This window comes from Bos indicus, chromosome 22 (assembly GCF_029378745.1).
Source record: "Bos indicus isolate NIAB-ARS_2022 breed Sahiwal x Tharparkar chromosome 22, NIAB-ARS_B.indTharparkar_mat_pri_1.0, whole genome shotgun sequence".
NCBI lineage: Eukaryota > Metazoa > Chordata > Mammalia > Artiodactyla > Bovidae > Bos > Bos indicus.
The window spans coordinates 2,854,029-2,875,758 of record NC_091781.1 but is presented as its reverse complement, the minus strand read 5'-3'; the positions used below and the strand labels follow the sequence as shown (position 1 = coordinate 2,875,758).

General features: G+C 39.2%; 1 protein-coding gene across 4 annotated transcripts in view; it reads right to left on the bottom strand.

Annotated features, from left to right (window-relative positions):
• Nucleotides 1–1,054: 1,054 nt before the first annotated feature.
• ZCWPW2 (zinc finger CW-type and PWWP domain containing 2) overlaps nucleotides 1,055–21,730 on the bottom strand; it is a 146,402-nt gene continuing 125,726 nt past the window's right edge. Inside the window, exons 6-9 of one of the 4 annotated variants that reach the window (XM_019984074.2) lie at nucleotides 18,636–18,694; nucleotides 14,519–14,586; nucleotides 7,267–7,391; nucleotides 1,055–4,104 (exon numbers count right to left, since the gene is read on the bottom strand). In XM_019984074.2, coding sequence (XP_019839633.2) covers nucleotides 3,943–4,104; nucleotides 7,267–7,391; nucleotides 14,519–14,586; nucleotides 18,636–18,694 — 414 coding nt within the window. In that variant the 3' untranslated portion in view covers nucleotides 1,055–3,942. The other 3 variants (XM_070777300.1, XR_011563197.1, XM_070777299.1) reach the window with 3 other exon arrangements.

Below are 21,730 nucleotides of genomic sequence, written 5' to 3'. Positions count from 1 at the left end.
GGCTCAGAGGTCTTGTTCCTTCTCAAACATTTCAGTTTCTCTTAGTTCAGGCTGGTAGGACTTTGATAGCGTCACTTTCTCTACAACTTAGTGGATTTTCTATGTATTCAATTGCGGTTCACTCCATGTGTGAAAATCACGTTGTTATTTTTTTTCCAAGACATGCTTCTCTCCAGACTGAATCACTAGCACTTTGAGTACATCCTGTGGCAGTGGACCCAGGCCTCTGTCCAACTGGAAGATCTACTAAATGTCATTCTGTCATATTTTGCAGTGTTACAGCCACACCCGTTTGGGTCTTTGCCCTGAAGCCATGTTTTCTGGCAAGTCACCTGAATTTGGTCTTTTGTCTCTCTTGCTATACAATTCAACAATCATTTCCTGGATTTAACCTTTCTCCCCATGCTATATCTTAATTCAAAAATCTTTTCCTGCCTGGATTGGCTGAAGATAACAGTTTTATTTTCTAAGTAGCAACTTTTGGCCTGCTTACAATTTTTTTTTTAATTGGGGTATAATTATTTACAATGTTGTATTAGTTTATGCTGTGCAGCAAAGTGAATCAGCCACACATATACATACATACCCCCTTTTTTGGATTTCCTCCCCATTTCGGTCGCCACAGAGCAGTGAATAGAGTCCCCTGTGCTGTACAGTAGGTTCTCATAGTGATCTGCTTTATCCATATTAATAGTATCAATAGTGTAGATATGCCAAACCCAGTCTCCCAGTTCATCTCCCCTTCTTTTCCATATGTTTGTTCTCTATGTCTGTGTCTCTATTTTTGCTTTGTAAATAAGGTTATGTATATCAATTTTTTCAGATTCCACATGTATGCATCAGTATACAGTATTTGGTTTTCTTTTACTGTTTTGTTTGGTTTTTGTTTTGAGCATGTCTCTTGCTTATAGTAACTTGCTATATGAATTTTAAAGCAAACAACTCATTTTTTCAAAATTGTTCTCTTTTTTTTTTTAAATTTTATTTTATTTTAAAACTTTACATAATTCTATTAGTATGATCCAGCAATCCCACTGCTGGGCATACACACTGAGGAAACCAGAGGGGAAAGAGACACGTGTACCCCAATGTTCATCGCAGCACTGTTTATAATAGCCAGGACATGGAAGCAACCTAGATGCCCATCAGCAGATGAATGGATAAGAAAGCTATGGTACATATACACAATGGAGTATTACTCAGCCATTAAAAAAATTGTTCTCTTTATGTTGCTCACCACTTCGAGTGTTTTTACCATGCAACAAATCACGAGGTGGAAAAATCCTAATATTCAGATTTGCCCACTTGGGCAAATGTCCCACTTGGACCTTAAGTAAAGTTTATCTGTACTGACCAACTCTTCTAGAACTCTATGGAAAGGCATTAAGAATTGGTTCAGCCCTAAAGAAATATGAGAATTCTTAAATTGTATTGTGTCTCCTGTTGGGACCCAACAGAGAGAAATGACAGAGCAGGACTTCATTATTTTGAGAATTTTCAAAATGTTACCTCTGTTCCTTGGAAGGGCTGCAGGTGCAAATTCTACTGGCCTGGGAGTATCTGGAACAGAAGTCTACCACCTGTCAGCCCCAGTGTACAGTGGAGACATGGATTACCAGCTATTTGATAGAGGTAGTAGATGGCAGAATGGTCTAACTGGAACACTTACATAGGGTCACCTCAGGTACCTGAATGCAAGTTTCCTCTAGAAAGAGTGAACTGCCAATTCTTTCTACAAAAACTAGACTGATTTAGAAAGTTTATGACAGCACCTAGGTCTACAGTGGATGGATTAACTGTCCGTGGGCCATCACCTGCCACTGCAGAGCCAGTAAGGCCAAGGCTATAGACACTACAGATTTCTGCAAATACATACATGCACTGGAGGCAAAAGAGATGAATCCATTAAAAGTACAGTTTGTCTCCAATAAAGATAGAGCTAAGCCTCTTACTGGGCTTCCCAGGTGGTTCAGACAGTAAGGAATCTGCCTGCCAAGCAGGTGCCTTGGGTTCAATTCCTATGTTGAGAAGATCCCCTGGAGAAGGAAATGGCAAACCACTCCAGTATTCTTGCCTGGAAAATTCCATGGACAGAGAAGCCTGGCAGGGTACAGTCCATGGAGTCTCAAAGAGTAGGACTTAGCTTAGGAATGAAACAGCAGCAACCCTCTTACCAATGGAAATCACAAATTCAGCTTCTTGGGGCAAATGGACCAGGTCTTCCTGGAACATGGGCAACAGGCTGGCTTTGGTGCTCAGCTCTCCAGGGTCTGCAGATCTAACCGGGGACTCAGCTTCCAGTGGAGGCAGACTCTCCGTAAGTTCACAGAGGCTGTAGACTAGGATGGTGTGGCCCAACTCATTCCAAAAGGAGCAGTTAGCCTCTTCAAACTGGACAAAGGCAGGCTCTTATTCCAACCCAAATGCTTGAGCGGAAGGCCTTGACATATTGCTTTACACCTCATATATTAAACTTGGTATAGTGTAACTAGGGTACTTAAGAGTGTAACTTCCCCTGGGAGGCAGACACAATTTCCTTACAAAGCTTTCGTTTGGGCACAGCAAGAAGCTCTAGCTCTACATGTAGGGTGCGGCCTGCCCTAGAGGCAGATAATCACACAGAAGCCCTGGTCCCAGGCCCATAGGAGCAAGTGTGTCCCCGCTGGTTCTGCTGGAAGGAACATGCTGGTCCATGAGGCCCTGGAGAGGCATGGCAGGGTGGCCAGAAGAGAGAAGCTCTGAGACAATGCCAGTCACCATCATAAACTGCATAGTTTCCACATCTTCAGACTGCTTCCTCACTCTCTGCAGATTATCAACTTTCCTTTCACGGCAACCTCCACTCTACTGACGGAGAGAAGCCTGGCTCAGCTCTGATGCTCACCTTCCCCCATCACATGCCACTCCAGCCACTTCAACCACCAGCAAGTCCTGGATGCTCCCTCTTCCTCTCTCCTCAAGCTTTGGTCTTTGTTTCCATGTTTTCAAGTGCGTAAAATGCCCTTTCTCCCACCCCGGCCCCCAGGGAGAAGGAGTGATTTAGAGAAGGAGCCAAAGCTAGAGTGTAGAGTTGGAGGTGGTTGTGCACACACACCATCTGATGAGCAAAGGACCTGATCGAGGACACCCACCAGAGCGTTCACAGGGACCCCTAAGGAACGGGGCTCCCAGGGGGATGTTAGGGGAGTGGTATTGCAGGATGTACCTTTTACTTTTCTATATTGTTTAGATTTTTCCACAATGAAGATGTTTAACTTATCTCTATATTTTAAATTGCATTTCCCATCCTTGCCTCCAGAGATTCTGACTCAGCAGGGAAGGGTCCAGGATTCTGATCTTCCAAAGACCCTTCACAGACTCTACTAAATTGTCAGTTTGGGAACTGTGGTTGAAACGACTGTTTCCAAAATAATAAGGCAATTAACATTTTTGTTTTTTTAGAAAAGCTCCAATTCTATTACACAATTATTTTTTATTATTTCCTTTTATTTTGCAGTAGCTTATTTCTACTACAAATATACATTCTCTAAGAATATTGGATCTGAATTATTTGTAAGAATTATAATAGCATTAGCAGTCATTTTAAGTTAGCCACACTTGAACAAAGGATCTAAATTAAATCATTATAAAGCATGTATTTGTGAAGTAAGTTTCATAAACTATTTTAAAATTAAGGCAAACAAGAAAAAAATCTACAAATATCAGGGTTCTCAGATTCTAAAATTACAACATTAATTTAAATACCACCTGATTCTCTCTCAAAACAATGGATATTCTCAAAATACAAAGTAGAAAGTTATTATAAATAACAACTTTGGTAAAATGTTTCATAAAACATTTTTAAGTTTTAACTTTGGGCAAATGTAAAGATGTAAATGTTTTTATAATTAACTTTTGAAAATATCTTATAATGCCCTATATAAGACAGGGCATTATAATGCCTTATAATTCAGACATCAAAGCATCTATTTCTTTAAACTTCTTAGTTATATTTTCAATACACTCTCCAGCCTTTAACCTTCGCCCATCAATTATAAGACAGTCCTCTTCACAGTGGTTTTCAAGAGAGCTGCCTGCAGGAACTTCAGGGCCACATTTAGGTAACTGTAAAAATAACCACAGAAGTCATCAAATTTACTTGAAGACCAGGCTTAATTATCTGAACAAAATATAAAAGTGTCAGTAACTCCTTAACAAGGTGTTCTGTTATGCTGGTGGTCAAATAATGATCCCCACATAAAATATAATATACAGTAAATGTCAGTGTAAAAGTAACTGAATATTTAGTCCTATCTCTGCTCCTCGACATCATACATTTTTAGCTTTAACTTTTTGAATTGGAAAAATGTGATCATTAAAATTAAAATTCTGCAAGTTTTCTATGTTTTTTATTTTTAAATTGACCATTACGGAGAATACAAGTGAAAACTGTTTTAGTCACACTTCCGATGACCGTCTTCTCATAAGCACCTGCATTCCTTACGAATAGTAAGTGTGTGCGCTGGTTTAGTTGGAAAGGACACAGGTAAAAACAAGGCAAACACACAAATGCACACACGAGATTTACAACTTCAAGGTTCGTTAAAGGCAAAGGCAACTTCCCACACAATGTGGAAAAAAACAAAACAAAACAAAACTCATGCAGTTTATACAAGTACTTTCTACTTTCATGTATCAAAAGTGTACCTTTTAATACAGAGAGGTATTCAGTAAACTCTGTCTTATTTGTATATGGATTATCTAGTTTGTGAATTATTTAGGTGGATTTTATAACAGTCTGAAATTAATTCCCTTCCATTTTTTTCAAAGTTAGGGCATGTCAACCAGTGTTAATGTTAGCTAAGAACATAATTAGAAAGGTGAGTCTACTGAGGAAAACAATCTCTGAGTACTTGAATGACAAACAAAAATGGATTTTGATTATCCATGTGTGTATGCTTTTGTTCATGGTGCTATTCTCAATTCATTAGTATAAGTGCTTGAGAGTAATCAACTTGAAACCTCACACATGAAATGCATGATGAAAACATCACATTCACAACTTTGAAAACAGCTCAAACAATATCTGCCCAGAGAATAAACATGCTCAGAACTTCAAAATTATCAGGTATATCCTCTTCTGGTGTGTTAGCTTATAAAAGACCACTTTTTTTAACAAAACACTTAACCACTTTCTAAAAACAAAACACATCTTCAGTGTTAAACAGTATTACCTTTGGAAGCCATATTAATTTTTCCTACTAACACAAAAAAAAAAAAAGGAAGGAAGGAAGAAAAGAAAGGAGAAAAGAAATCCCTTAGGTGATCATTTCTTTACCTATAAGCTGGAAATTGCTCCAGCTCTGACAGCTGGTCTCATTGCTATTCTCCTCATTTAAAAGTGAACAAGGCAGTAAGTACCCCAACCTGGCATGAATTCCAGGCTTCTAAAGCTCTGTGTGGAGAGAGGCTTAGAGCCAGTCAGCAGGCAGCACTCACCTGCCTGCCAGCAAGTTAAAACAGTTAATTTTTATAATTCCTAAATGCCTTTTGAAAGCATAAAACATTACAGGAATCTAAAACAAAGAGCAAGCTCCTGCCTGGTGATGTATTAAAACTATGTATTTTACCTTAAGACATAAAAATCAGAAGTAATTTTCTGTTCTATCAAGTTACTAGTTATAATGGCAAAATAGAAGCCAATTTTGTGGCTGTAAAAGCTCCAGGACATTTCTATAAAAATCAACCTGCCTGTATTTTTGAATAGACAAACTGCTAAGACGGAAAAAAAAACACTGCACAAAACCATATGGTGCTCAAACAAAATACACATTTGCCAGAAAAGAATAATTTATATATTAACTACATGTATACAATAAATGTCACCAATCTATAGCTCTTGTTCTACGAGGGGTAAGATCTACAGAGAGAACAAGATTTTTTTTTTTTTTTAAAGGGAGTCTAATCAGAGAAATAGTATTCACAATTCATGGCAATTCAAGAACAAGTTGAGATCGCTGACCAAGAAAACAATTATGTTTTTCAACTCAGTGTTTTTACCAATAATTTTACTTATTTAAATTTTATTTTCCTTTACAGTTTGATCTCAACAGCGAATTTTGTGCATTTTCATGATTTGTAACTTAATCTAGGAAGTCTTTAAGAATCATCTTTGTTCTTGCTGAAGTTATGAATGAAATCAGCCAAAGTGGATGAACAATCTTGTCCATTTACAAAGCCACCTTTTCTGCACCTCAGCACAGAAGACTTGGGGATGGGTAGTTTTGCAAAGTGAGGATGTGGTAACAGAGACCAGGTGAGGAATTCTTAGCTCCTATTCCCTCCAGAGGCTGCCACTGCCAATTCTCGTCTGTAATAATGGCCAGTCTTAGGAGTCAGTTACTCTGCAAAGCACTTTTTCTGGTTTGCCTCATTTAACAATCCTCTGAGGCAAGTGACAGGCAACCTTAGCCAGTCCTGAGTCCTCACTGCCTGGACCAGGAAGGGGACACAAGGACAGTATCCCGAGCCCGTCTCCCATCCCCTGTTTCCTGACTCCAGGCACAGTGGACAGCCAAACAAGAAATGAGAAAAGGAATGAAACTGGAAGGACCCAGAGCTCCTCACTGCCATTTCCCTCCTAACCACACAGGGAACAGCTGGGCCACCTGTGTAAGCGTCTGCCTCACGGCTGACGTCTTTCACACCTGCTACCTTGCTGCTCTGTGTTAATGACCTGGGCTTGCTGTTGTGCTGAGCAATGTGTCAACCAACTTAAAATTTCTGCTGTCCTTGATAAGTATTGAATACAGTAAGCACACATGGCCTTTCTCAGCCCAACATGGCTGGCCAAAAGGAAAAAGAAAAAACTACCCGGTTAAGAGTAGTGAAATAGAATCTGGTGAAAAATGCCCCATGGAGGTCAGCCCTGTGCACGACCAGGCAGGGCAGGTTTCCGGGGGGGCCTCTTGTTCTGGTGCTTCTCCTGAATGCGAAGATCAGTACCTCCCTGGTGTCAGTGAGTCTCACTATCTCTCTTCATTCCAGCCCCAAAGATCCAAAATAAAACAGCTCCTTGGCTCAAGTATATTTTTTTCAAAGACTGACAGATGCATTCTGATTTTTCCACAGGCTACTAGTTTCTTGTTCACCTCATGATAACCAAGGGCTCACATTTCAGAAGTGAAAGGAATTTCCCACATAATGAAAATGAATATCCGGGAGCAACTTCTGCCATTTAAGGATCTGAGGTTGCTCTTTAGGCCTGATGGTCATTATGGATCCTACCTTTTCTCCTGTATTCACTTCCTCCCCGCACTCCTCTTCAAACTCCCTTTGGGTGGTTGTGTGCTCCAGGGCTTGCTCTAGCATTTGCTCCAGCTCTTTCAGTAAAAATTCTGTCTCAGAGACAACTGAAGAAACGTTGTTAATATAGTAAAAAACAACAACAACAAAAAAACACAAAGAAACCTACACCTTAATTAATTCTATCTAATTCATAATCTTAACCACCCTCAAAGAGGACATTTTCTAAATGTTATGAGGCAGGAGGAGAAGGGGACGACAGAGGATGAGATGGTTGGATGGCATCACCAACTTGATGGACACGAGTTTGAGCAAGCTCCAGGAGTTGGTGGTGATGGACTGGGAAGCCTGGCATGCTGCAGTTCATGGGGTCTCAAAGAGTCCCTCACGACTGAGTGACTGAACTGAACAAGGTAAAAAGTATTTTGTGTAACTTTCAGTTATAGCCTCTGCTTGATACAAAATTACTGTGGATTTCCAGGTGAATCTTTTATAATTATTCCTTGACAAATGCAAGTGACATTCTTGCTATATGTAGACTATAAGTATCCCAGACACTAAATTATTTTATTTTTATTTATTTTTTAAAAAATTAATTAATTTATTTTAATTGGAGGCTAATTACTTTACAATATTGTAGTGGTTTTTGCCATACATTCACATGAATCAGCCATGGGTATACATGTGTATTTTTAAAATAAGAAGCCAAGGGCATCAAATTAAGTTGTTACTTAAAGACCAGGGATCAGCAACTTTTTTTCTAGGAAGGACAAGAGAGTAAATATTTCAGGCTTTGTGGGCCAGATGGTCTGCATCACAACTACTCAACTCTGCTGTTAGAAAGCAAACCATACGTGAGTGCATGCTCAGTCATTTCTAACTCTTTGCAACCCCACATACTGTAGCCCACCATGCTCTTCTATCTATGGGATTTTCCAGGGAAAGCTACTGGAGTGGACTGCCATTTCCTCTTCAGGGAAACTTCCCAACCCAGGGATTGAACCTGTGTCTCTTGCGTCTCCTATATTGGTAGGCAGATTCTTTGCCACAGAGCCACCTTCAACCAAATGGGAGTGGCTGTGTCCCAATAAAACTTTATTTACGAGAACAAGCAACAACTGATAATCGTGAGCCACAATTTGTTAAGCCCTGCAATAAACTATTAAAACTACTGTTTAAAAGGGGAAGCCAGTAATTAAGTGTCAAGACTAAATCCAGGCTGAATATGTAAAGTGAAAGTGTTAGTTGCTCAGTCGTGTCCAACTCTTTGTGACCCCAGGGACTGTAGCTCGCGAGGCTCCTCTGTCCATGGAATTCTCCAGGCATGAATACTGGAGTGGGTAGCCATTCCCTTCTCCAGGAGATCAAATCCAGTTTTCCTGCATTGCAGGCAGATTCTTTACCATTTCAGCTGCCCGGGAAGCCCTAGTTTATTCTTAATCAAAATATCAATGCATCTTAACTGCCTAATCTAGTTTTTTTTTTTTTTTTAATTCACATACTTATAAAGGCTGTGTGATTTTTCTGCTACTGTGACAGAAATATGTAAGTAAGCAAAATATCTGGTAATTTGTTGAACTTGCTGATATAATATTCCCAACAAAGATATAAATACCTATTATAACTCTATAGACCCGATTGCTGATTAACAATATCAACGGAGTTCCCTATTTAAATAAAACAAACATTTTCAATTGATATCGAATCTTTCTGAAGTAAAGATCAAGGGAGGAGGCTAGTGACCTGCTCCTGCACAGCAGACAGATGGGGCCCTGAAAAGTCTTCCAAGGGCAGCATGACTCAGAGAGAAAGACACACACCCCATCATCTTCCACTCTGGTTATACAAATCTGACATACACCCCATCATCCACTATACATTGGCAGGTCACCAAAAACCACATCACAGACGTAGAGCAGCTGAAAGTTCATGGAAACCCAAGCAGGACACATCCTTCAGGGCTAAAATATCATCAGTGAATATGGAAGCAAGGTGTTCCCAGCAATAACATTAATTTTAATTTGTGTAATATGATATACACATCCATTTGTGTATGTGTGAGTTTGCACAGGTATTCTTATAAATTAGGCGTGTTATACAGTTAATAAATAGAGATTATTAATGTAAAATGTTCCAGTTCAAAAAAAGCCATTTTCATTATCATTTTCTTTTATTCAACTGACAAATGTTTATTTTGTGCCTTCTAAGGGTCAAGGATCTGAGAGAAGAGCCACAGACCAGCGAGCCATCCTTGTCACCACCTCCACCCAGCCAGTCTCAGGTCTCCTCTGTGGAAAACTCCCAAAACACTTTGAAAGTAGTTTTCTGATAAGCCATTCTACACCTCAGAATCAGTTCCTATGTTCAGAAACAACACAAACAAAAAACCACGACTTACATGTGCATTGTAAGCATATAGATCTGTGTTCTGTGGTAACTGCGAACACGTAAGAACACAGAGTATAAGCTATCACATCCTAGAACAACAGTATTCCAAATCTGGGGCATAAGAATCACCTGCAGATGATCAAAAAATACGAATGCAACACCATGGCTTCTGAATTAGAATTTTCTACAGGTAAGTCCATTTTCATGGAAGCAGTTTTGTTGAGAGTCACCTGTTTCTGTGACAGATTACTTACTTAGTAACTTGTCACTTAACAACAAGAGTGTGACTATCTTCACATCAGTTCCCCAGTCCCACTCATGGATGTTGTGTTTTCCTATTTTACAGTCTGAGTCTATGGAAATTGATAGTGACATTTAATGCACTGTTGAGAAGACGAATTTTGAGCTCTGCTGTGAAGGAAAAATGGCACACAAACATCTTTATATTTCTAAGTTGTGTGTGAAAGTCGCTTAGCTGTGTCCAGCTCTTTGGGACCCCATGGACTGCAGCCTGCCAGGCTCCTCTGTCCATGAAATTCTCCAGGCAAGAATACTGAAGTGGGTTGCTGTGCCCTCCTCCAGAGGATCTTCCCAACCCAGAGATCAAACCCAGGTCTCCTGCATTGCAGCTGGGTTCTTTACCAGCTGAGCGGCCAGGGAAGCCCTTGTATTTCTAAGGCTAGACTAAAATACAGTCAATTTATGATAATGAATGTCACTGCCGAGTGCCATTGCAGGCTCTCTGTTTTCAAGTGATCTGGAAAAACATGTATACTGCCTTTCGATCAAAGGGTAGACAAAGTAATGGATGGCTTCGTAAATCAAGTAGGGTTCATAACACCAACTTGACTGATGTCAAATTCTGCTTTCAGAACACGAGGCTTGCTTTTCTAAAAGGTATTCCTAATACTGCAAACACAGAGAGTCCAAAAATAATTCTCAGAAATTGCAGTTACTGTAATCTGCAAACAAGGTTATCAAAATTGGTCAATGATCTCCAAAGATACAGACAGAATGCAGGTCTGTGCTGACTGCATGACCAATCATCTTCTATCAATCCTGATTATCTGGTAGTTTTCCTGACTTGCTTCAATTTGTTGTCGAGAGTAAAGTGGTACCATTATAGTTGCTCTATCTCTCAGAGAAAGTGGGAGAAAAAAAAATAAAGAAAAAAGAAAAAAGGTATCTCTCCCACTGAAGTATGAATCTGGCTTTTTAAAATGAATTTTTATAAAATAAATTAGTGCTGGTTTTTCATTCCTGGTAAGAAATAACTTACTGTTTATCTCAATAAATCAGTCACTATTTTAGAAAAATCCTTCAATGTATAATATATTTAGGAAGTTTTCTTTATTCTCTACTTCTTTATTAAACGTTTAAAGAAGCTATTTCCTCTTTTATATAAAGAGGCCACTGGTTCAGTTACTTCAAACTTGGCACTGAAAAACAGCATCTTAAATTTTCAGGGCCATTTCAATGTTGAAACATTGAAGCCATTCTTCTAGAGGAGGAAGGTGAAGAGGAGGAAAAGGCACTTGGTTTTGATTTGTTTGGTCGCGGAGAGTCGGACACGACTAAGTGACTGAACTGAACCGAACTGAACCACAAAGCCTCTTCTATCAGCTTAGGATGTAAATGTAGAGATGAGGGAACTACAGGCTCAAGTGAATGAAGAAGAAGGTGCCTACCTAGAACAAACAGACATGGCGGGCAGGAGGGCCCAGAGGATAAAGATAACTTCCAACCCAGACCAGGCAGGCCAAGTCTGCCTTCAATAGCAAGACAGCACCCTTCTCCCCTGTCAGCCTTCTGCCCCCACCCAGGCCTAAGGCCTTCACCTCCTGCCTGGCTCATCCAGACACCATCCAGACCTTTTCTGTATCAGCCATTCTCTGCCATGCTCACCTGTCCCAGGTGGATGATGAACACATCCCTTGCTAATTTACTCATGAATGTTAGTAGACTGTTAACTAATCCAGGGTTATATGTCAATATAGGAGGAGAAGGGGACGACAGAGGATGAGATGGTTGGATGGCATCACCGACTCAACTGACATGAGTTTAATCAAGCTCCAGGAGTTGGTGATGGACAAGGAAGCCTGGCCTGCTGCAGTCCATGGGGTTGCAAAGAGTCAAACACAACTGAGTGACTCAACTGATACTGATGATATGTTAATCTTTTATTAAAACTTTTATAGACTGCCTACTCCACAAAGAGAAATGAGGTATTTACCAACAGACAACACTGATACAATAAAACAAGTGACAAAGCTCAAAGACTAAAAATAAGAGAAGTAAAAAATCTCTTCATTAAGGGGGATATGAAGGGCAATAATTACATTTTAAAAAGACGCTTTGACAAACTAGCAGTGCTGTATGTGACTGTGACTGCATGTGTGGTCAGTCATGTCTGACTCTTTGTGACCCCATGGACTGCAGCCTGTCATCCTCCTCTGTCCATGGGAAATTCCAGGCAAGAATACAGGAGTAAGTTGCCATTTCCTACTCCAGGGAATCTTCCTGACCCAGGGATCCAACTCGTGTCTCCTGCATTGGCAGGCGGATTCTTTACCACTGAGCCACACTGAAAAACCATAAATTTAGCTTTAAGCTTCTGCTAAAGCAACCAAGGAAATAGCTGCAAACTTTGATTAATTTTAAGAAGCTATGTGACCTTAGAAAAGGCATATAACCTATTAAGTGCTTCTGTTTCTCCACTGATACCATAGGAATTATAATAAAATATACCTTATTCATCTCATACAGATCTTGTGAGGATTAAACTAATATATATGAAATGTTTAGAAAAGTGAAGACACAGTAACTGTTACAGGTGTAGTTTATCATTATCATCATTATTATTCTATTATTATTTCACCATCATAGATGGATGTTTTTGGTCCCTAAACACTGAAAGAAAATGGGTTACAGGGACAATCAAACATAATACAAGATATTTCTGGTAGCAATTTCCCCAAAAATACAGACATACTTCACAAATAGTTATTTCTTAGATCAAATCCTTTTTTATAACCATTTTCAAAATTGTAGTAAATTTACAATGTTGTGTTAGTTTCGGGTGTACAGCAGTGATTCAGTTATACACACATACACATATATATACTTTATCAGATTCTTTTCCATTATAAGTTATTAGAAAATATTACAAAATATTGAGTACAGTTCCCTGTGCTATACAGTAGGCCCTTGTTTATCTATTTCAGATACAGTAGTGTATATATGTTAACCCCAAACTCATAATTTATCTCCCACCCCAGCATTAGATTAAATCTTTACACACCCATGAACACACAGTTTAATCATTTATTTAATGATTCCTCAACTTTTTCTGTTGTTTTCCAGAAACAGTCCTCTCTCTCTTGGATAAGACAGTTTCTCTTGCATTTTCTTTATTTCAGATGAAGAAACCGATGTCTGAAAAGGTAGGGTAGTTGCATGTACTTGACTCTCCCTGAGATCTCGAACTAAGGGAGAGAGAAGCAACTGCAGAGCATGAAGCCAAGAGGGCACATCACAGCTGGGGCAGAAGACAAAGGGGAGACGTGAGCACCCAGAGTGTAAAGGAGGGCCTCAAAATGGAGCTGAGACTCAAGAGTCAGATGCTATCATTTTTCTCTGTTGTTTGATCTAGGACTGATCCTACCTTAAGCTAAGAAGAAATGAGAGACATCAGAGACCTGGATCAAGGAAGCCACAGAAATATGAGCAGTGAATAAAGAATTTGAAGAGGATGCAAACTACTGAAAAAGCACCACTCTTTCAGGAAGTGGACAGAGAACATAGATGAGATGGCTCTGCTCTTCAGTTCAAATGGCACTGGAGGAGTGAGACACAGACCAGTGAGCTACTGAGGCTTTCAGAGCCAGGCAGCAGGGAAACTACTGACCGGGCAGTCACTTCTGGTCCCTGGATCCCTGGTGCCCTAGGATCCTGTGCCAGTTGGAGGGGAGGATGATCCAGCTGTGGTGTCAGGGTCACCTACTGGGAACTCACTCTAGGGATAAAATGACTTTTGTTTCTACAGGAATATGTGAGCTGATCATGTGAGGCAAAGGAACAGAGCTGCACTCCCTCCGCAAAAAAGGAGGTACCTTAATTAGCAGGAAAGCAGGAGCAGTAAGTTTAAGAGGAGAGCAACAGAATTCTGTAGTGGTTTAGGAGAGAAAAGGAAGATATAAAATAACCACTCTGTCCTTCCTTCCGTTCCATGAGACTGTACAAATGGCGCATTTAGCCCCATAGGATGTGGGAGTGGCTACAGGAGAGGAAGTGAGGACCAAAAGCTTCTCTGGGTTTAATCGGCTATGAAACCTCTTTGTGTGGCTGCCGAAGTTCCACCTTGCAAACAAGCACGTGCCTCTTTTCAAGACCAAGGAAAATGTAGAAAGAGTAAAGTGCTTCTGAAGGAAAAGCTTTTCCCCCTACAGGCCACCTTTTCCTTACAGTGCTCTAGCACCCACGACAAGTTGAGCTGGGAGCACCAGGCTCTGCTTTTCTTCCCTCCTTTGGCAGCCCTGACTAAATGTGGAACAGAGAATTCTAGACTGAAATGTACTGATGTTGGTATTTCCTCCTATAACTGCTGGTGCTTTATTTAAAAAAAGAAAAAATCAAACATATGACAAAGCCAGATAAAATTTAATTTGAGAGGATAGAAATTTAAAGACAATGGAAAAGCCCTAGTATGTAAATTAATACCAGAACGCCACTAATGTTTCTCATATACATATACATGTACATTTTGTTTTCTTCAAAGGACTACAATCACGTTTGGTGGAATTAAATATAGGTAAAAGAACTAAAAGCAAGACAGGCCTTCACATACCCATGTTTTCCTTTGATAAGGCATCATCTGAACAAACATTTTCAAAAGAGGATTTTAAAACAGCTTTCCTGGAAAAAGAATTTGACAGATTTACTTTTTAAGAACAAGCATGGATATTTAAATGATCATTCATGAATACTGGTAACAGTAAATTATGAATATACATTTCTTACCTTGAAGTATCTTTTTTTAGGGTTGTTTTACACAGTAAGAAGGGCAGTGAAAATCCAAAGGGGAATAATATTGATTTGAGCTCTCACTAGGTGAGAAGTACTAACAAGCTGCTGCTGCTGCTGCTGCTGAGTCACTTCAGTCGTGTCTGACTCTGTGCGACCCCATAGACAGCAGCCCACCAGGATGCCTTGTCCCTGGGATTCTCCAGGCAAGAACACTGGAGTGGGTTGCCATTTCCTTCTCCAATGCATGAAAGTGAAAAGTGAAAGTGAAGTCGCTCAGTCATGTCTGACCCTCAGTGACCCCATGGACTGCAGCCTACCAGGCTCCTCCATCCATGGGATTTTCCAGGCAAGAGTACTGGAGTGGGGTGCCATTGCCTTCTCCGTACTAACAAGCTACCCAGCACTTTACATAGCCTATTTCATATAATCCTCCCTCCAAAAACCTACTAAGTTATTGTTACTCTCATTTTATGAAGAAACTGAGGCCCTGAGAAATTGAGAAATTTGACAACATAGGAAAATGGTTGAAAATGACAGAAATGAATTCTGTCAAACTGCAAAATCCATGCTTTTCCCAGTATACTGTACTGATGATTTAGAGTCAGAAAACATTTGTTCAGGCACATCTTCTCTAACCAGAAGATCCTAAGAAAGTCACGTAACTTCTTTAAGCCATAAATTCTTTATCTTTTAAATGGACATAATTATGATACACTTCATACTTATTTGATAGGGTTACTGTGAAGGGTAACTGAGATTAGGAAGTGAAAGTCCTTTATAAAATGCAATTATTCATCTTCAGAAAAAGGACAAAAAAGAAAAGAAGGACTATCATATCAAGCCAGTCTTTAAGTAGGACTCCTTTTCACAAAGCACTGCTTACCATTCAATAAAAAAATAAAAAAACCTATGCAATTGGTTCAATGATAAACACTAAAACTTGTTATCCATGACTTATTATACAACCTTGTTTCTGGTTTATACTACCTATGTTTAAATTTAAAACCTGTTTCTCATCTGGTCACTCACATGATATTAATCTTTGAAACTTACAGTTCAATACATCTGTACAAACATAAAACTTTCTCCATACTTCTAAGAATACTACTTATATTATTAATTCTTTTAGAAAATTTAGAACATAGTTCCCTAGAGAAACAGAATCAAGAATCAGGGGAAGAGGAAGGTAAACTTCCAAACTCATTCTATGAGGCCACCATCACCCTAATACCAAAACCTGACAAAGATGCCACAAAAAAAGAAAACTACAGGCCAATATCACTGATGAACATAGATGCAAAAATCCTTAACAAAATTCCAGCAAACAGAATCCAACAACTTATTAAAAAGATCACACATCATGACCAAGTGGGCTTTATCCCAGGGATGCAAGGATTCTTCAACATTTGCAAATCAATCAGTGTGATGCACCACATTAATGAATTGAAAGATAAAAACCATATGATTATCTCAATAGATGCAGAGAAAGTCTTTGACAAAATTCAACATCTATTTATGATAAAAACCCTCCAGAAAGCAGGCATAGAAGGAACATACCTCAACATAATAAAAGCCATATATGATAAACCCACAGCAAACATTATTCTCAATGGTGAAAATTTGAAGGCACTTCTCCCAAAGTCAGGAACAAGACAAGGGTGCCCATTCTCACCACTACTATTCAACATAGTTTTGGAAGTTTGGGCCACAGCAATTAGAAAAGAAAAAGAAACTAAAGGAATCCAGATTGGAAAAGAAGAAGTAAAACTCTCACTGTTTTCAGATGACATGATCCTCTACATAGAAAACCCTAGACTCCACCAGAAAATTACTAGAGCTAATCAATGAATATAGTAAAGTTGCAGGATATAAAATTAACACACGGAAATCCCTTGCATTCCTATACACTAACAATGAGAGGAAAGAAAGAGAAATTAAGGAAACAATTCCATTCACCATTGCAATGAAAAGAATAAAATACTTAGGGATAAATCTACCTAAAGAAACAAAAGACCTATATATAGAAAACTATAAAACACTGGTGAAAGAAATCAAAGAGGACACTAATAGATGGAGAAATATACCATGTTCATGGATTGGAAGAATCAATACAGTGAAAATGAGTATACTACTCAAAGCAATCTATAGATTCAATGCAATCCCTATCAAGCTACCAATGGTATTTTTCAGAGAACTAGAACAAATAATTTCACAATTTGTATGGAAATACAAAAAACCTTGAATAGCCAAAATAATCTTGAGAAAAAAGAATGGAACTGGAGGAATCAACCTTCCTGATTTCAGACTATACTACAAAGCTACAGTCATCAAAATAGTACAGTATTGGCACAAAGACAGAAAAATAGATCAATGGAACAAAATAGAAAGCCCAGAGATAAATCCATGCACCTATGGACACCTTATCTTTGACAAAGGAGGCAAGAATATACAATGGAGAAAAGACAATCTCTTTAACAAGTGGTGCTGGGAAAACTGGTCAACCACTTGTAAAAGAATGAAACTAGAACACCTTCTAACACCATACACAAAAACAAACTCAAAATGGATTAAAGATCTAAATGTAAGACCAGAAACTAAAAAAAAAAAAAAAAAAAAAAAAGACCAGAAACTATAAAACTCCTAGAGGAAAACACAGGCAAAACACTGTCTGACATAAATCACAGCAGGATCCTCTATGACCCACCTCCCAGAGTAATGGAAATAAAAGCAAAAATAAACAAATGGGACCTAAGTAAACTTAAAACCTTTTGCACAACAAAGGAAATTCTAAGCAAGGTGAAAAGACAGCCTTCAGAATGGGAGAAAATAATAGCAAATGAAGCATCTGACAAAGAATTAATCTCAAAAATATACAAGCATCTCCTGCAGCTCAATTCCAGAAAAATAAATGACCCAATCAAAAAATGGGCCAAAGAACTAAACTGACATTTCTCCAAAGAAGACATACAGATGGCTAACAGACACATGAAAAGATGCTCAACATCACTCATTATCAGAGAAATGCAAATCAAAACCACAATGAGGTACCATCTCATGCCAGTCAGAATGGCTGTGATCCAAAAGTCTACAAGCAATAAATGACGGAGAGGGTGTGGAGAAAAGGGAACCCTCTTACACTGTTGTTGGGAATGCAAACTAGTACAGCCACCATGGAGAACAGTGTGGGGATTCCTCAAAAAACTGGAAATAGAACTGCCATACGACCCAGCAATCTCTCTGCTGGGCATACACACCGAGGAAACCAGAATTGAAAGAGACACGTGTACCCCAATGTTCATCGCAGCACAGTTTATAATAGCCAGGACATGGAAGCAACCTAGATGTCCATCGGGAGACAAATGGATAAGAAGGCTGTGGTACATAAAAGAATGCATTTGAATCAGTTCTAATGAGGTGGATGAAACTGGAGCCTATTATACAGAGTGAAGTCAGTCAGAAATAAAAACACCAATACTGTATATTAATGCATATATATGGAATTTAGAAAGATGGTAATGATGACCCTATATGCGAGACAGCAAAAGAGATACAGACATAAAGAACAGACTTTTGGACTCTGTGGGAGAAGGCGAGGATGGGATGATTTGAGAGAATAGCATCAAAACATGTATATTATATGTGAAATCGATCGCCAGTCCAGGTTCAATGCGTGAGACAGGGTGCTCAGGGCTGGTGCACTGGGATGACCCTGAGGGATGGAATGGGGAGGGAGGTGGGAGGGGGGTTCAGGATGGGGAACACATGTACACCCATGGCTGATTCATGTCAATGTATGGCAAAACCACTACAATATTGTAAAGTAATTAGCCTCCAATTAAAATAAATAAATTAAAAAAAAAGAATCAGGGGAAATGTCATATAAAAATTAAACCATATATATATATTATCATAATAATTTTTCATTAAAAAAAACATACCTTTTCCTTTTTCTAAATTTGGGATTTTTCTTTTCAGTGTTATTTTTGGAAATTTGCACCTGTAAAAAGATAACCGTTAACAAAAAGATGTGTTAGTTCACATGGGATATGATGAGCTCAGCATAATAATGGATCCTACACAGTCTGAGTTGGAGAAGGCAATGGCACCCCACTCCAGTACTCTTGCCTGGAAAATCCCATGGATGGAGGAGCCTGGTAGGCTGCAATCCATGAGGTTGCACAGAGTCGGACACGACTGAAGTGACTTAGCAGCAGCAGCAGCAGCAGCATACAGTCTGAGTAATTTAGCCCCGAAGAGAAACTCTGGCTCCCAGCTGTAAACACACCTGTAATTCCAAGTCAACAATTGGTGTAATTGCACTCACCTGCTCAACTTCCGGGAACAGTTGACTGATCCTATACAAATGTCTACCCTTATATAGACTCTCCCTTCCTCACTTCACAAACATACAAAAACATTAAGTAAGACAACTTCTAAATTTTAATACACTTATGATCTTTAAAGAAAGAAAGAAATATTCAAAGGCCAGAAACATGTGGAATGTAAATCTGTATGTTAGGAACTGACATGTGGAAGGCCTCCAGGGAATCTGTATCAGGAAAGGGCCAAAGGGACTTGGGATGGGGTCTTAATGTCTCAGCAAAGACAAGAAGGTGGTGGGAAAATGGGAACCCTCATACACTGCTGGTGGGAATGTGGAATGGGGGATCCATTGTGGAATACAGTGTGATAATTCCTCAATATGTTAAGTGTAGAGTTACCCTATGATCCAGCAATTCCACTCCTAGGTATATACCCAACATAAATGAATCATATACACATGTAAAAGATTGTGTCTGGTCATAACTATGAAACTATAAATGTGAATAACAGCATTATTCATGATAGTCCAAAAGGAGAAAGATTTTAAATGTCCATATGCTTTTGAACTGTGGTGTTGGAGAAGACTCTTGAGAGTCCCTTGGACTGCAAGGAGATCCAACCAGTCCATTCTGAAGATCAGCCCTGGGATTTCTTTGGAAGGAATGATGCTAAAGCTGAAACTCCAGTCCTTTGGCCACCTCATGCGAAGAGTTGACTCATTGGAAAAGACTCTGATGCTGGGAGGGATTGGGGGCAGGAGGAGAAGGGGATGACAGAGGATGAGATGGCTGGATGGCATCACTGACTTGATGGACATGAGTCTGAATGAACTCCGGGAGTTGGTGATGGACAGGGAGGCCTGGCGTGCTGCAATTCATGGGGTCGCAAAGAGTTGGACGTGACTGAGTGACTGAACTGAACTGAATATGTGGTATATCCATACGTGTACTCAGTCACTTCAGTCGTGTCTGACTCTTTGTGACCCCAAGGACCATAGCCTTCCAGGCTGTTCTGGCCATGGGATCTTCCTGGCAAGAATACTGGATCGGGTTGCCCTGTCCTCCTCTAGGGGATCTTCCTGACACACAGATTGAACCTTCATCTCCTGAATTGCAGGCAGATTCTTTACCATTGAGTCACTGGGGAAGCCTGGTTATCCATATAATGACATATGATGTTGCTTTTATAAATAATGAACCACTGACACATACTATAACATGGATGAATCCTGAGATCATTATGCAAAGTAAAAAGTTAAAAAAGTCAGACACAAAAGGCCACATGTTCAATGATTTCACTTATTTGAAATGCCCAGAAAAGGCAAATCTACAGACACAGAAGTACATTAGTGATAGCCAAGGACCGTGGGATGTGGAAATGAGTAGTGATTTCTAACAAATATCAGGTTTTCTTTTGGTAGTATGAAAAAATGTTCTGAAATCAGATAGTAGTAATGCTTGTACAACTGTTAGTATATTAAAAACCACTGAGTTTTATAGTTTAAAATTAAGTTACACCTTCCTGGCAAGAATAAAGGTAAAAATATTTTTTAATGCAGTGACTTGGAAAAAATTGAAAGAAAGGAGACAGAATATATTAATGATTAATAACATAACAAAAGGAACCTGGTATAGCAATACTACTGTTAGAAAAAAGCAGATGTTAAGGCAAAAAGCATAATCAAAGATAAAAAGGGTTATTCCTTAATGCTAAAAGAAACAATCTACCATCTAAATATAACAGTCCTTAACCTGTGTATACCAAACTCTTAGCCTTAAAATATACACAGAGAAACAGAATTACAAGGAGAAACCTGATGAAGAATTTACAGGTAAAATGGGATAATTTAAACTTATTTCTCATTAAAAAGTTATATCTTAATAATCTCTGAAAGGAAGTTTGTATGAAACATTCAGGAAGTTCATATTATTATGATACTAGAGATTTAAGTGGTCTTCTTTTTGTGATCTTAACCTCAAGGTCCCTGGTGGCTCAAACAGTAAAGAATCTGCCTGCAATGCAGAAGACCTAGATTCGATTCCTGGGTTGGAAAGATCCCCTGGAGAAGGGAATGGCTACCCACTCCAGTATTCTGGCCCGGAGAATTCCATGGACTGTATATAGCCCACAGGGTTGCAGAGTCCAATATGACTGGGCAACTTTCACACATGATATTCATATAGCTTTTCCAAGACTGCTTTACATATTTATATGGTAAAAAAAAAAAGCATATAAAAATACTATTGTTTAAATCAATGGTCTACATCCACAAAGACATTGTAACACTTTATTTCTATCTTGCTATTTAGGATCAGCTCACATTATACGTATATTTGAATATGAAGCGAAAGGGTGGTGGTCACAAGTGGAAATGAAATTCAGGTAACAAGGTTGTTGTTCAGCCGCAAAGTCATGTCAGACTCTTTGTAACCTCATGAACTGTAGCACACCAGGCTCCGCTGTCCTCCACTATCTCCCAGAGTTTGCTCAAACTCATGTCCATTCAAGTCAGTGATGCTATCCAACCATCTCATCCTCTGTTGTCCCCTTCTCCTCCTGCCTTCAATCTTTCCCAGCATCAGAGTCTTTCCCAATGAATTGGTTCTGTGCATCAAGTGGCCAAAGTATTGGAGCTTCAGCTGTAGCATCAGTCCTTCCAATGAATATTCAGTGTTAATTTCCTTTAGGATTGACTGGTTTGATCTCCTTA